The sequence below is a fragment of the Xiphophorus hellerii genome, chromosome 22 (assembly GCF_003331165.1).
Source record: "Xiphophorus hellerii strain 12219 chromosome 22, Xiphophorus_hellerii-4.1, whole genome shotgun sequence".
NCBI classification, from domain to species: domain Eukaryota; kingdom Metazoa; phylum Chordata; class Actinopteri; order Cyprinodontiformes; family Poeciliidae; genus Xiphophorus; species Xiphophorus hellerii.
This window is the reverse complement of record NC_045693.1, coordinates 14562523-14577977: the sequence shown is the minus strand read 5'-3', so window position 1 is coordinate 14577977 and position 15455 is coordinate 14562523. Positions and strand designations below refer to the sequence as shown.

The 15455-nt window shown below is 39.9% G+C and overlaps 1 protein-coding gene and 1 non-coding gene across 2 annotated transcripts; both read left to right on the top strand.

Annotated features, from left to right (window-relative positions):
* The first annotated feature begins 3612 nt into the window (after positions 1-3612).
* Positions 3613-14710, top strand: pprc1 (PPARG related coactivator 1). The gene is made up of 14 exons (XM_032552707.1): positions 3613-3769; positions 5551-5637; positions 5740-5883; positions 7317-7394; positions 7485-9441; positions 10380-10433; positions 11245-11305; positions 11498-11562; positions 11731-12436; positions 12524-12727; positions 12829-12907; positions 13005-13126; positions 13382-13533; positions 14256-14710. Exons 1-14 carry the CDS (start codon positions 3689-3691, stop codon positions 14354-14356), a joined length of 3891 nt encoding a protein of 1296 aa, XP_032408598.1. The 5' UTR covers positions 3613-3688; the 3' UTR covers positions 14357-14710.
* Positions 13155-13294, top strand: LOC116713865 (small nucleolar RNA SNORA50). Its single transcript, XR_004337929.1, has one exon. It is a non-coding gene; the product is annotated as a small nucleolar RNA SNORA50 (small nucleolar RNA).
* Positions 14711-15455: the final 745 nt, after the last annotated feature.

Genomic DNA, 15455 nt, shown 5'->3' with positions numbered 1-15455 from the left:
CTTTCTAAATTCCAGAATAATCAAAGAGAGAATATTTTAAAGCTTCCACTATTACTCTTGGTAAATTTGTTCACATACACAGAGATCAGTATTTCCGTAAACTGTTGATGATGACAGATGATAATGTCATAGCTTAATAAGCATCCGTGTTAGTTGACAAAATTGTAGAACTCATGAATATTTAAATCAACATTGAAAACACTGGCTCTTATTGTGACAACGCAAGACAATCAAAAATATCAGGCAGATGTTAATCAAGATACAAGGGAGAGAATCATGGACTTCCACATGTCTAGTTAAATCCTGGGTGCAAATTGCAGATGCCTGAAGTTGCCACATCAATCTGTTAAAACAACCAAATGCAAATATAAACTGCATGAGAAGATCTAACCATCACAGGTTTGAGAAAGGAGAGAGATTGTGGGTTCTAGAGATGAATGTGTTTCAATGTGAAATGTGCACATCAATCTCAGAACAAAAGCAAAAGACCTTGTGAAGCTGCCGATTGAAGCTGCTAAGAGTATTTCTATCCACAGCAAAATGAGTCCTGTACCAAGGTACTCTAAAAGCAAGATGAAAAGGCAGATTTGCCGTTTGCAAATGCACTCAGTGAAAAAGCTCTTAACTTTCAATTCATGTTCCGTGGTTTTATGAAACTAAAATTGAAATATTTAGCCATTACGCACTGCATTACATTTGCAGGGGAAGAGTGGGGGGAAGATGCTTCAAAGTCTGCATAATGTTGTGTGTATGCACAAGTAACCAATGTACTTCAAAATATTATGTGGAAATGCTGGATCAACGTTTCAAGAAATCAGCCAGCGAAAGAGAGCTTTGGTGCTAATGGGTCTAACAGCAAACAGCTAAATTTGCCACAAAGTGGTGTAAGGACAACAATGTTAATGTTTTGAACTGGTCATCACAAAGCCCTGACCTTAGTCTAGCAGAAAATGTGTGGGTGGAACTGAAATATGTGTGAGCAAGGTGACCCACAAACCTGGAGGAATGGGATGATAATCCAGCAAGCTAGTATGAAAATCATGTGGAAGGCCATACAGCCATTTTAAACATGTGGTTTAAAATGTATTTCTAATTAACACTAAAATGTATGTAAATCTCTAAACTTAGACACTAAATGAATTGTTTTATCTGATTTATTCTCAGACTGAGAGGACACAGGTTCAGTGTGTATAAGATCTAGATTAAACTTTACATGTGATGCATCTAAAAGAGAATTGTGACACACACATTCATAAAATATTTGTCCATAGAATAAATGTACCATTAATGCATTCCTAAAAAACACAATAAGATTAGAAAATATTTCAATCAATAATCAAAAGTTTGATTTATTATATTTAATGTTTTATGTATAAGTTATATTATAACTTCTGTGCTATTATCTGTCGTGAAGCATTTTAAAGTGTTATTATGGTTGCACAGTTAGACATTAACATGTAATTGGTTAGCCTGCACATCAGTTTAACTGCAGACTTATTATCTTGCCCATAACAGCATTATCCCTGCTGACAGACTTTGGCAGGTAATCTCGACAAATAAAATGAATTCACAACACTCTGCAACAAGAAACTATGAAATAATTACAGAAATAGTGAAATTATTATGCTGTGTGTGCTTTCTATATATAATAAATGTAACGTTTTATCAGGACTTTTTTTTTTTTACTGAATTGTTTAATCATGTATAACAAATTACTTAAACATTTCATTATTCCTTCATTTATTTCATGTATGCATTTTCCCAAGATAATGATAATCTATAACATTTATTTACCTGATAATGAACATCTGAAAAAACTGCTACCATTAGAAAATGGTATGTATCAGAAACATTTGGCTTAGGAAAATAAGAAATTGGTTCTCAAAGACAACACAATCATGGATATAATTTTAACCACTGTGTTTTTATACAGTTGCTCCTAAATGGCAGATTTTACGTCCATTAATCTTCAAACATCCTTGAAGGATGATGATGGCTAGTCTGAATGAAAGCTCGGACATAAACAGACTTTATTGTCATTCAGCTGCATATTCAGAGTGTACTAAACTCCAATAGAAATAAATCAAGAATGTTGAATCTACACTGAATTTGTACTTCTTTGTGTTTTCTTCTTCTTAGGCTTGTTCAGAAAAAAACCTAAAATGATCACGGTTATTTGTGACTAAATAATTAACAATGATAGTGAATATGTTGTACTAAAACACTTCCGGCTGAACATAGCGGTGTTTTTGTGCCGTTAAAACTGTGTTAACTGAGAGAATATCTTCATATCATTTATTACCCCTTTGTTTCCAAGAGTGATCCTGGAATCTCTACTTTTTAGAGCAACAAGGGCTCTAAATTAACTTTAATCTTCTCAGCAGAAACTATTTGGACACTCTATTATTCTGAAATGTTTGAAATGGGATTCAGCCTAACAGGCAAATGACCTGTTAGGCATCCCCTGTTTTCCACTGCTCTGTTTGAAGACACCTTCAAAGGTCAGCATCACATGTATCTTGGACCAAATGATGAGAACACTGTTGGAGAATGTGGAAAGAGTTATTAAATACTGCAAGAGGCTAGAAAGATTATTGTGATGGCAAGAGGCCTTAGAAACTCAAAGACTTCACCTGAGAGAAATCCTTAAAATACCAGAGGAGACTTGCAAAAAGCTGCTTAGAGCAGTAAAATGTAAAATGAGCTTGGTTGATGCTAATTAATTATTGACTGATTATTGAGAAAGTTATTATTACATTTCAACATACCAGTTATTATTACAAGCAATTATTATTACAATGCGCTTCACCAAACTGATTTTTCGTTACATTGGTTTATCATCTGAGAGACACCTCTCTCATTATCAGATTCTTCTTGGTTGACTGAAAATATTTTCACCCTAAATCTCCCAGGACAATAAATATTTAGGGGCCTGTAGATGAGTACTGTCCTCCACAGGATTTTGTCTTTAATTTACAATTTTGAATTCAGGTTTGAATGGGGCAGAAAATGAATCATTGCTATTTTCAGTGAAAGCCAAGTATGAATTTAATCCTGAGAGTAAATAATTTATCTCTGATATCATGTAAACTCCATCAGAATGTGCATGATGTTCTATGGAAATCCACAATCTCAGAGTATTATTATTTTAAAGTAAAACCACAATGTAAAAAAAAATATCTCATGATAATGACAGAATTTCTACATTTTTGTATTATTTTTTCCCTTTTGTTGAATTCCCTAAAAGTGCAATTATTTTTTTATTTTCCACCGCTCTGTCAATCCTGTTGTGTTCTCTCAAATCTTAATTTGAGATTTTCTTTTTCCAAGGTGACATCTTTTTTTATTCCTGCTTGATGTTTGGTCAATAGCAATTTTGTTTTTGCATGATTCTCCGTTTCCCAGCGGGTAGTCATAATAAACTATAGGGAAAAAAATGTATTTTAGTATTTAGTAATATGTTGGTTGCTCAGGAAGCCGCACAATCAGGTCTGTAGGCGAACCAGGAAAGAGAACTACAAACAAACAGAAAACGTCATCACGCGACATTTGACCCTCGGCGTCATTCTGCGTCATTTTGCCGGGATTGCTGAACCACGTGTCTCCTACCGGCTTACAGCTTGTTCCTCCTCTGATTCACTACGTTTTCATTCTCAAACCAGGCCCCGGCAGGGAGTGGGCATGCAAGATGGCGGCGCGGTGGGGAACAGGCGAGGAGGCTTTATTAGCGTGCAATTTGGATTTATTCCCATTGGAAACACTAGGCGAGGTGAGGAACAACTTGTACTCCTTTTTTCCCACCGGCTGATATCTGTGATTGGAGTTTTCTGTGTCTTTGTAGAGCTGGCTTGTTGCGTTGACTGTATGAGCTGGCGTGGGAAAGTGACACGTGGATGAATGAGTAGTATTTCTACACCAAACAATATTTTTACGTGTTTTTTAATAGCAGAGCGATACAAATGTGTTGTATTTTTTATTGCAGAATTAGACCAGAATGAACTTTTTGCTGTTCTGGTTTCTGTCTGAACGAGAAAGCGTTACTGGGCTGCTCTGCTAGTGATAGCCGGGTTCTTAACTCATAATAATAATAACAACATCTAAATGATACATCGTGACAGCGGTGTGATATTATTAAATGCTCGCTTTGGATGATTACACATGGTTTAGTTGCTGTGAGATGTTTATTATGAAGCTTATTGAACGCATTTTCTCTCCATGTCCAAGCTAATTCTCACGTGGTGATGATTTAAAAAAGGCAGTCCAGCTCAGCTCACGTTTTCATCATAATGTAAGCTTTAAAGTGGTTCTAAGTTGAATTTGTTTACTGAATCCAATTACTATCCTGAGTGATTTAGACAGCAGCGCATTGCAGCAATGTGGAATAAGTCCGTTTACTTTATGACTGTAACCAGTACAGTCGCAAATCGTTACCAGCACTGGGACTGCAGCAGCCATACCGGTTTTCATTCAAACACGCTTGTGGACATAAAGCCACATGTGTTTATTCACACATGCGCAGGAGGGAGGGTTATCTTTGCATTCTGTTCTCCACGCACATTGTCTAGGAGTATAAATTAAGCGTAATGACACCTTGTGGAGTAACTCTTCTATGAATAAGGGGTTATAATTACACACTTTGCTTTACAGATTTAAAAGGATAATAATGGCGAGATGGAGGGCCCTGCTATGGTTTGTTGTAGTGCAACACGTGGGTAGTGCAGCCTTCCTGTGGACGGAAAGTGGGAAGGCTCAAACATGTCTGCGCTGTAGATAGAAACACGTGGGTCAGTCAGTGTAGGGGGCTAATGGCTTAAAATGAAAGGGTGTTTTTTTCCCAGATATGCCAAAGAAAAAATGATCAACATCATGTACTTTTTGTGCATTTTAAAGAGTAGTAATTAACTTGCTGCAATGGAGAAGTAAAATGACACTGATACCTGTTTAAGACAATTTAGTAAGCCATGTAATTAAAGGAATGTGATAAGTCTTGTAGCATTTTAATTTGAGATTGTCTTGCAGCAAGTAGTTCTGTTTAAAACATTTTTATTGCTTTTTTATTTAAATCAGAAGAAGCAAAAAAAAAATTCCTGGTTAACAGACAAAACACTCTATGCCGTTTTGCTAGTTAGCAGTTAACAGAGTATTAGGTCTAACAAGCTGATTTTAGCTGGTTTATTAGCTGAATAATAAACTGCTCAACAGTTTTAAAATCAGTCTCCTGGGTGGGGCTCCTTTGGTTTAACAGCTCCACAGTTCAGTCTTTTCACCGCACCTGAATTTGTCTGTCCTGGTAAAAATGTAACAGTCTTTTTTTTCTCCAGCCCACTCACCTGCAGTGTGCAGCAACAGGTGGGGGGAGAGAAAACTCCCCTGCTACACTAATCACTCTGGGACTTTTTCTGGTATCTCATTAAAGGGTCTTTAAATCTCAAAAACAAATACGGTTGTTACAGATGACTTGATGTATATTTGTAAGCTAATGACATGATTTGCCATTTCGTTGTTTGCCACCATAAAAACTGGAGCGCTTATCCTTTTGTCTCTGTCCAGCCTGCAGGGCTCAGCTCCGGGGAAAGCCTCCAAAGCTGCGTCGACCCCTCCATCCTTTCCATCTTCGAGGACATGCCGACGTTAGAGGCAAGACAGATTTTACCTTTGCATCTTAAAAAAAAAAACCAAAACATTTGAGGCTTTTATTTTTAAAGCTCTGAATAAACAGATTAAATAACTTTAACCCAGGCTAAAGATCTCGATGAAGAGAGTGAGGCCACGCTGCTGACAGCTTTGACTGAGATACTCGACAACGTAGACGATGAGAACCTGTCACCGTTCGACACGCTGCCTGACTCAGACATGCTGTCCAAGGGCCGGGAACACTCTCCGGTCAGTACTTTCATCTTGTTCAAAATCTCTCAAAATCACTTTTGTCTTTGAACATGAAACACAGAGTGAAAGGGAAATTAGAATTGTACATACATACCTCTCTCTCTCTCTCTCTAGAGGCAGAATACGGTAAACATGTTTAGAGTATAGTATTCCTAAATCTTCTGTTTTGTCCTGGTTGACAGTTGAGTGTGTTTCCACTCAGGGGTACAGCTAATATTTATTGAAACTAAGGGATGGGGGAAGAAAAGTCTTCCATCACTTGAGAATTCATTTCCAGCTGTACAACAGGAATGCTTGGCATTGCATGCAAACACAACGTTCAAACTAGTTCAGTACTTCAGCTTTAGTGGTCTGCAGAGAGGAATTGTTACCCAGAACAAAATATTCAGTGTGTAATATATATATATATATATATATATATATATATATATATATAACAAAACCCCATATAAAATCAGACTAATTGTTTCATAGTAGCTGCAGTTTAAAATCTAAGCAAAGTCACTCTAGATTATTGGAAATGTGTTACTGTAACACATCAGTTATGAAAATGAAAAGCAGTAATTTTCAGCACAAAAACTAAACCCAATTGACTTTGTCACACAGATTTCACATAATAACTTATGTAATTCAAATCAAAACTCCATAAAAACATGTGGAAAACTGTAATAAACAAAGGTGTTTTGTCCATGCAGACCTTTTTGTGAACATGATTAAAAGGAAAAGGAGACAGCTCTGGTCAGGATTACAACCTAGTCGTCTGCAAACATAATTTGCTAATTTCATGCTGGTTACACTGCAACAGAACTGCAATCCCTCCAAAGTTGGAAGAGGTTTGCCTCATTAACAGATTTGTTATACTTGCAGCTTGCGAGATGTTACAAAATATGTATTATATGAAACATAAGCATTTATAGATGATTGTTTTCTATCCATTGAAAGATTTGCTAGAGTAAGAGCAAATCTGAAAATTTGCTCTTACTCTACTGCTGAAAATTTTAAGTTTATGTTGTTCATTAAGTGATACTTCCATTCTTGACTGATTTGTTTCACTAACATTGATCATAACCATTGTAAAACAAGGATATTAAATGTGGGTGGTGGGGTTTAAATGTTAAAGTAAAAATACCAAATACTCCTGTTGTGAAATTTAAAGTTAACTGAAATATAAACTTTGAAGAAGTCTAAACTGGGAAATGAAATGAACAAAAAAAGGCAGAACATTATTTTTGATCAGTTACACATTACAAACCTCAATCTGTGTTTCAGAGTAGACATGTGGTAGAGTTCCCTCCTGTTGATTTAATTTGATTCTACTTCCTGTTGTAAAAAAAACGAACCTAGCCAACTGCCATGTTTCTTGGAAATGTTCTAGTAGTGGGAGCAAAAGTGTGAGTCCAAACGTAAATATCATTATGCTCTGTCTCCAGCTCAGGAGAATGCTCTGCCTGTCTCATTCACCTCAGAAAGACTCGCTCTGTAGCACCAGACCGTTATCAGGAGGAAAGGTAAAGTATTCACTCATAAAAACCCTTTATAAAGTACTCCAGCAGACGGATGGAGAGGTTTGACTGGATGATTTCCTTCTTGGTGCCCAGAGCCTGTCCAGGATGCAAGGGGGCTGTGTCCAGAGAAGTGATGGGGAGGAAGAGGAGGACGGCTCCTTCACTCAGAGCCCAGACAGGCTAGAGTCTTCTCCAGACCCTCCAGGTTGGGAAGGTCTGCCGTTGCCGCTCCCTATCCTCTTGGAGCAGGAGGGTCAAGATGGTCTCTCAGTTAGCCTGGGAGATTTGGTCCGGCACATGCACACATACTGCATGTCCATATCTGTAGAGAATGAAGAAGGAGAGCAGATGTTGCCTGAAGGGGGAATAGTGCTTGAGGTTGTGGATCAAAGTGAAAACGGAGAACCTATCTTTACCATCCCGAAAATGGATCTGTCTTATCCTCTTCATCAGCCGCTCCCAGAAAACGAGATCAAACCAGAAACAGCAGAAGACGAGCTGGCCGACGGTTCAGAGCATATAGTAGTCGACGATGAAGATGATGTCCCTGTTAGGAAAACCTTTGAAATCGCTCCTGCCGATACGCCAATAGTACGTCTAGACGTGAGCAATGAAGTTAAGAGGAAAAAGGAGAGAAAAACAACAAGCCCAGCAAGAAGGAAAAAGAAAGGTAATGAGAAGCAGCAGTCTGAACTTGTAGAAGGAAGGGTCCTCAGGAGTGGCACAGTCAGAAGGGTGATAACGGATCCCCCCAAAAAACCTCAGAAAGGGTCCGGTAAAGAAAAAGTGCACAAAAGCCAAAAGGTTTCTTCTGCCTCTTCCCCACCTGAGTCGCTTCTAAAACCTGAAGGAATAAAACAAATCAAAACGGAGAAGGAAAACACCACTGTAGCTCAGGCTCCTGAAACAAACAAGAAACTCGTCTCACCTCTGCTGCCCAAATGGAGCGCAGCCCTTGCTCCAGAGGAAAGTCGGCTGACGTGTTCAGCTGCAGCTGTGAGCTCCCAGCAGCCCAGCAAAACACCAAAACAGTCAGCCACTCCCCCAGAAGAAAAAGAAAGTTCATCATCTGCTTCCTCCATTTCCCTCCCTCTGGTATCTTCAGAGGCCCCTGCAGCTGCTGCAGTTCCCGAGATCTCCCCTCCTGTCAGCATTACCCCCACAGTCCCAGAGGCCAAACCCAAGCCGCTCAGCCTGGAGGAGTACAGGCGACTCCGGCAGCAAAAAAAGCCGGCTCCGGTGGAGAAACAGGACAAGAGCGTCACCAGGTGGCCCAGCCTTCCAGAGCTTCCCAAGGAGCTACCCCCTTTGCCCCACCTTCCTGACCCCAACCCCAGGGATCCCAGACGTGCAAACCCTCTGGCAGCAAGGAAAGAAGTGGAGGAGGTCAAACCTGCCTGGCGGCCGAAGGGACCCTGTGCACCCCCCACCCCAGAGGCTCTGCTGCAGCCTCCAGCCTACATGATTTCTTCATCCACCAAAGCCTCACCCGCTGTTCCTGTTTCTAAGCCCCAGCAAACACAGGAGCCTTCCAAACTGCTCCAAAATCACCAAGTTCCCCCTGATTCAGCAAAAACTCCAGCTGCACCTGCCAAGCCTACAGAGCCTCATGTGCCTCAGAGCTTTGCTCCTCCTGCTTCTTTAAAGCCTTTAGTCCAAGTTGTGTCTTCAGCAGATGGGAGGTGTTCCCCTTCTGATTCAGGAAGAAAAGGTGAAACCGAGTCCATTAATCCAAAGTCTGTACAGGACACTAAGGTCTGCCCAGAAATCACTACAGATGTACACAAACCCACAGATGCTTCCCAGGATATGCCTGGGATCACCGTTTCTACCTCATTAGGTGGCCCACTCACATTCGACAGAAAGTCGTCCAAACCCACAACCAAAGAACAAAGTGTCCAACTCTGTGCTGCCGTCTCTGTGAATCCCCATTATCACAAAAACCATTCTGCTCTGGTTGAATCTAAACAAGGATCTACTACAGCCGTGAAACCACAAAGAGCTAAGAGCAACACGCAAGAGCTGATTGAATCATTCACTAGTGAAATAGGTGAGTTTGGATGCTTCATAGAGAACATTCCAGAATATTTTATTAGTGATGCACCAATAAACATTTTAGCTATCTGACTTGCCAACAGCAAAATTTGGAATCATACAGCTTTAAAAATATTTTTTCTCTGTTCTTCCTGCCATTGATTATTTATATTAACAGAAGGAAAAATTTATTAACATTTTAAACATGTTGAAACTGTGTTTCATTAGTGATTAGCACAGCTAGCAATACAAAATAATCAATATTTGTGTATTTCCTGTGGAAGATTTCTACAACGGATAATTCCAGAGTATCTGCACATCCTTAAAAAAGTTTAAATTCATGTATCTAAAATTAAGGTCTGAAAATGTCTTAAATTAAAGTAAATTAACCTTTACTACCTCATTCCCAAAGGGCTTAAACTTTGTTTTGAGAGGACTATTTAATCTCTTATATTTCTGTATTTTTAATTTTTTTAAATGAGTTTTCTGTCAGGAAAGTTTGGTTTGTATTAAGACATCTTCATTGCCTTATGTAATTTGATATGGTTGAGGCTACTGATAAACCATCTGCTAATGCGTCCTTACTAGCTAGCTAGCTTTATTGCGTCTATCATAGGTAAGTACGAATTTATCGCCAGTTGGCTGGAGGAAGTTTGTACATTTCTGTGGAGATGTAGGTGTTTAATTCTTTTCATAAAGGTCTTAACACGGTCTTAAAAAGTCTCATTTGAATCAGTGAAACCTGCAGAAACTCACAAAGATTTTTTGCGTCTCCAGTCAGCATGTTAAGCTAAAAATCAGCCAGTTCCATTTTACAGCCAGCTTTTTGGTGCATCGGTAGGCTTCTCTTTTCTCTATTATAACTGTGAGCCATGCATGTATGTTTGAAAGTTCAGTCAATGTTGCTCTGGTACACACATTGTAGTTATGAGTGTAACTTTTGTGTCTTTAAAGGCATTGAAGCTGCTGATCTGACGAGCTTACTAGAGCAGTTTGAGGAGACTCAAGGTAACCACTTTTGATTTGCTACCATCTGCACCCACTCTTTCTTTTTTCACCTTTTAAAGTTCTACTTACCATGCATTAAATCTTCTGTGAGGTTGTGATGTTCAGTACCACAGTGGGTCACGCAGCTCTACTTTAGTACCAAGCTAAAAGCAGCCAGAGGATCATTTTTCATAGTTTCATAATGGTGACGAGTAACGGCAGCACTATGTTCGGTTGGCAGGAGTTGAACACGTACAGGAGTCATTTCATGTTAGATGGGAGTTTACTTATATTTTGACCAACAGAAGGCAGTCCGACACATTGGACTTGTGACAGGGTTTAGCTTTACAGGAGGATTTGTATGTAAGAGAGATTGGTTCTGCAGGGGGCTCCTGTGTTCTCTGCTGCTGGAATTCTGCCTTGTCTGCAGATCCATTTAACTGTCGCCCTGCTGTCTTTGTGTGGGCGGATGCACAAGAGGCAGCAGATTAGAAACAACTGGTCAGGCTACGCAGTGCGTGGAGCAAGTCTAGTCAGAGCTAGACAGGGCCGGTATGAGATTCCCACGGTGTCGACGTAGCTTCCTATACCAACACAGATGATGCAACATTTCAGTGGTCTTTACATCACAACTTTTAAAATTCTTAGTAACCTTTAATAATGGTTGCCAGGACATGCCTAGTCAGTTCTAGTTAAATAATGAAATCTGAAATCATCTAAATCCATTTTACACCGTTTCAAGTGCATGATATTTCTGTCTCTTTCTGGCATTTTCTTTCCCAATAATGTCCATCTGCTGACACATTCATATCCCTGTTCCCTATTCTTTTAGCAAAAGAGGAGAAATGTGTGCCGGAGGTCTCTGGTAGAGCAGCAGCTGTAGGAAACTCGAGGTGAGTTACCCTACAGCCCTTTACGCTGCTCTGAATTATTTACTCAGTTCTAGTGTGTGGAGGTGACCTAAATTCACCTTTTGCCAAGACCTACCGCAAAAACTCCCATTTGTCGGTCCTCATGTCTAACTTAGGCCTGAAGACCATCGGAGCACTGCTAACCGAAGTGCTAACACACTGTTTGCTTTGCAGAGCTGCATCGATTCCAGAGAAAGCTGTTAAGTGTGAAAGAACTAATGACCTCTCCAATCCTGCAGGTAATTTAGTCAAAACACAATTAAGTCTGTGTTCAACTTTTGCTTTAAATGAAAATATAACTTTGCTTCGATTCGTTGCTTTCACATTTAATGTCCGAGCTAAAGCAGTCAAAGCACTGAGCTTATTGGTAAACATTGGGTGCTCACCCTTTCTATTTTTTTCTTCAGCTTTGGCTCCCAAGACCGCTTCTCCCAACCAGATGTGGAAACCTCTGGCCCCTGCGGCTCTACTGGGAAAGCCCAATAGCTCGGAAGCTCCCAAGTCCAACCCCTCCAAGGTGATCCAGATAGAAGCCCAGCCTCTGCACCCAGTTAGGGTCCGTAGTAAAGCCACTCCCGCTGCTGCCCCCGTGGCCCCGGATCTGGCATGCATGGATCATGACTATTGCCTCTCCAACAAAAGTGTTTCACCTGGCGAGTCAGGCAAGCGCTGGAACATTAAACAGCAATCTGTCTTCACCATTAAGCCCCTCAGGCAACACCCTTCAAGCCCACCGCCAACACTTCCACCAGTATTGGCAGCATCTCCACAGGAAGTCACAAATTCTGTGATTTCACCCAGAACTCAAGATTGTCCACAAACCTTTCAAGCCCAGAAGAACAAAGATGCATCGGAGCAATGCTCCATCATGGAGACTTCTGATTTTTCTCCATCCCAGCAGGAACGTGTCACAAGTCCCAGAATGAGGCCATCAGGGAGGTCCTACCGCCGATACGTTGCTTCTCGGACCCCTAGTCCCAGCTGTAGTCCCAAAGAAAGAACTCGTGGGCGGTCAAAAAAAAGATTTTACCACTCCCCCAGCCCAACGTCCAGCTGCTCAGACGCCTACACCTCTAGATCCCGGTCTACGTCCAAATCTCCAGCAAAGAAAAGGTTTGTTTTTTGGTTTGTTGATCCATCGTTATTTTTAACAAGTTCTTTCAATTTTTCTTACACCATTTCTTACTTTTTGTTCTGTAGGTATCGACACCGCAACTCAGACAGCAGTCTGAGCTCCTCATCCCGATCCTCCTCTCGTTCTTCTCCCTCTTTGTCCCGGTCCCCTCCACGGAGGAGGAGATACTCGTATTCCTCCTCTCGCTCTGGGTCCTGGAGCCGCTCTACGTCACGATCCCCTTCCCCTCAAAGACAAGCTCAATGGAGTAGAAGCAGGGGGTTGCACAGGTACTTGAGTCTTGCTTTTCTGGGTACTAACCATTATTTTTGTAGACATGTAACTTTTTCGATGCTGCAGTAACTTTAAAATAACTTATCTTCTCTTTCAGCCCCTCATACAGGTCTAGATACGGTACTGGTATGAAGACAAATGTGGAAGAGACTAAGAGGCGCAAGGAGAAAGCCATTGTAAGTTCAGAGTAAAATGGCAGATTTTATGTCCAAAGTTAAAATATTTAACTTGTTTCTAATCTAATTGGGTCTGCTTTTATTTATTTTTTCCCAGGAGGAGAGGCGGGTTGTTTATGTCGGCAAAATTCGGGGAAGCATGACCCAAAGAGAGCTCAGGGAGCGTTTCACTTTATTTGGAGAAATTGAGGAATGTACCCTGCACTTTAGAGAACATGGGTGAGTAAATCTGTTTAATATTAATCGATCGCACTGTCTTTGAACCTGGTGGGTCTTGCTTGTGACCTCCTTGGCCAAGCTACAGTGCAACAGCAAATCCAAGCTTGTTCATAACTGGGGCCTCCTGGCAACATCCCCAGGTCGCCTTTTTAAAAGCAAGCTACATTCAGCAACAGAGGTCTTCTACAACTTTATGTGGACACTTTTGTGTTAAAACTGAAAAATAAATTGCTGAAATGTTGTCATCTCTCCCAGGGATAACTATGGGTTTGTAACTTACTACAACACCAAGGATGCATTTACAGCCATTGAAAATGGCAGTAAGCTGCGTAAACCTGATGAGCTCCCCTTTGACCTCTGTTTTGGTGGAAGGAGACAGTTCTGTCAGTCCAACTATGCTGATTTAGGTGAGCATGCCAGAGGTTCTGCTGTTCCCCCACATGATTACGGTGGTGTTATGAAAAATTTCTGTCATGGATTGCAGAATATTTAACATGGTTTGTATAGTTTAGTGTTAATGCAGCTGTCGGCTCTCATTAAATTAGAATTAGTAAATTGGAACACTCTGGCCATTTTATTTATACCTCATTGGCCCTGATTACTCTTCTTACATTATCTCTGGTTCAGCATTGGCTGAAGATGAACAGTGTGACAGTTGTATCTTATATCCTGGACATGTTTGTATCTGATGGGTCTTTAAGCAGCGACTTCAGCTGCAGTTAAAACCCTGTGAGTCTCCTGTAAACTCTTGAAGAAATTTTAATTTTCTCTCTCACTTTTTTCTTCCACTGAACTTTCCATTAATTGCTTGAATACAGACCAGTGAGCAGACAACTTCTTCAGCAAGGACCTTTTGTGACTTGAGCTGTTCCTAAATAATAATCCGATTTTCTAAGGAACTTAATTTTGGGTTTAGTTTAGCTGTAAGCTATAATCATCTAAAGGAACAGAAATAGACACTTGTAGCTCAACGGCCTGTGTTACGAATCTGCAGAAGTTTCACTTTTTGAAATATGTAGTTAATTTATTGAGATGCTCCTGTGAATCATTCAATTTAAAATTGTACATGAATACATGAAAACTGAATAATTTTGCTGTCTTTGTAATATATTTCCCTTTTTCTTTTTAGATTCAAACAGAGAGTATGACCCATTTCCTACAAAAGGCAAATATCATGCACTAGACTTCGACACTTTACTGAAGCAGGCTCAGCAGAATCTGAAGAGGTAACAGGAGGTCTGCACCAGGAAACTGCTGACAATTACCTCAGTCGACTGATGTCTCTGCATCTGCAACACTGTTTTTACATTTTGGTTGCTGAATCATGATTATTTTTGTGTTCGTTTCTCCAAGCTAACACCTTCTATTGAAGTGAAAATTTATAATGAAACTTTAAAAGAAGTTTTAAAAAAAATGGAATAAATGGGGAAAAAATGTTTCTTTTTATTTAAATGTACAATTGAAATCAAATTGTATGGAGGGAAAAATTTTAAAAGTAAAAAAGGAATTGAGCTTCCTTGTTTTTGGCAGAGTATGTAATGCATTTAAATGAACTACACATTTGAATAAAAAAAGCCAAACTAAGGTTTTGGTGTTGTTTTTGATTTTATATTAGTTGCTGTTGTTTTGAGTTAACCACTGATTTAAAAGAAAAAACAATCTGGACACACTGCAGGATTACAAGTCAATCTCCAACCTTTCATTCATCAAAAAGTTATTGAAAAAGCTGTTTTCAACAATTAAACAGCTTCTTGATGTCTTTCAATCTGGTCTCCATGCTCACTACAGTGCTGAGGCTGCCCTTGTCAGTCTTCAAAGACATCCACATAGATACAGACTGTGGAAGAACCACAGGGCTGATCCTGTAGGACCTCAGTGCAGAGTTCAACATTGTTGAGACCTGGGTTGAACTCTGGTACAGTACTAAATTGGTTTGAGTCCTCCCTGAAGAAGAGGAACTTTTATGTGTCAATAGGTAACTTTTCATTGGAGTGGACAGAAGTGACAAGCAGATGCCACAGAGTTTAATCGTGGGGCCCCTCTTATTTAATATTTACATTATCCTGTTGTCTCAGATTATAAGGAAAAAAGATTAGTTACAACTATGCAGATGATGCACAGCTCTGCATTATGACTATGAACCCATTTAAACATAGAGCAAATGCACAGAATAAATCAATGTGTGGATGTGCCATAACTTGTTTCAACTGAACAGAAACAAAACTGAAGTTATTTTCAACCTAAAGAGAAATGATCAAGAGTCAGCATGCACCTTTAGCTATTATAACTGAAAACCTCTATTTAGGCCTGAAATCTGTGTTTAGTGATG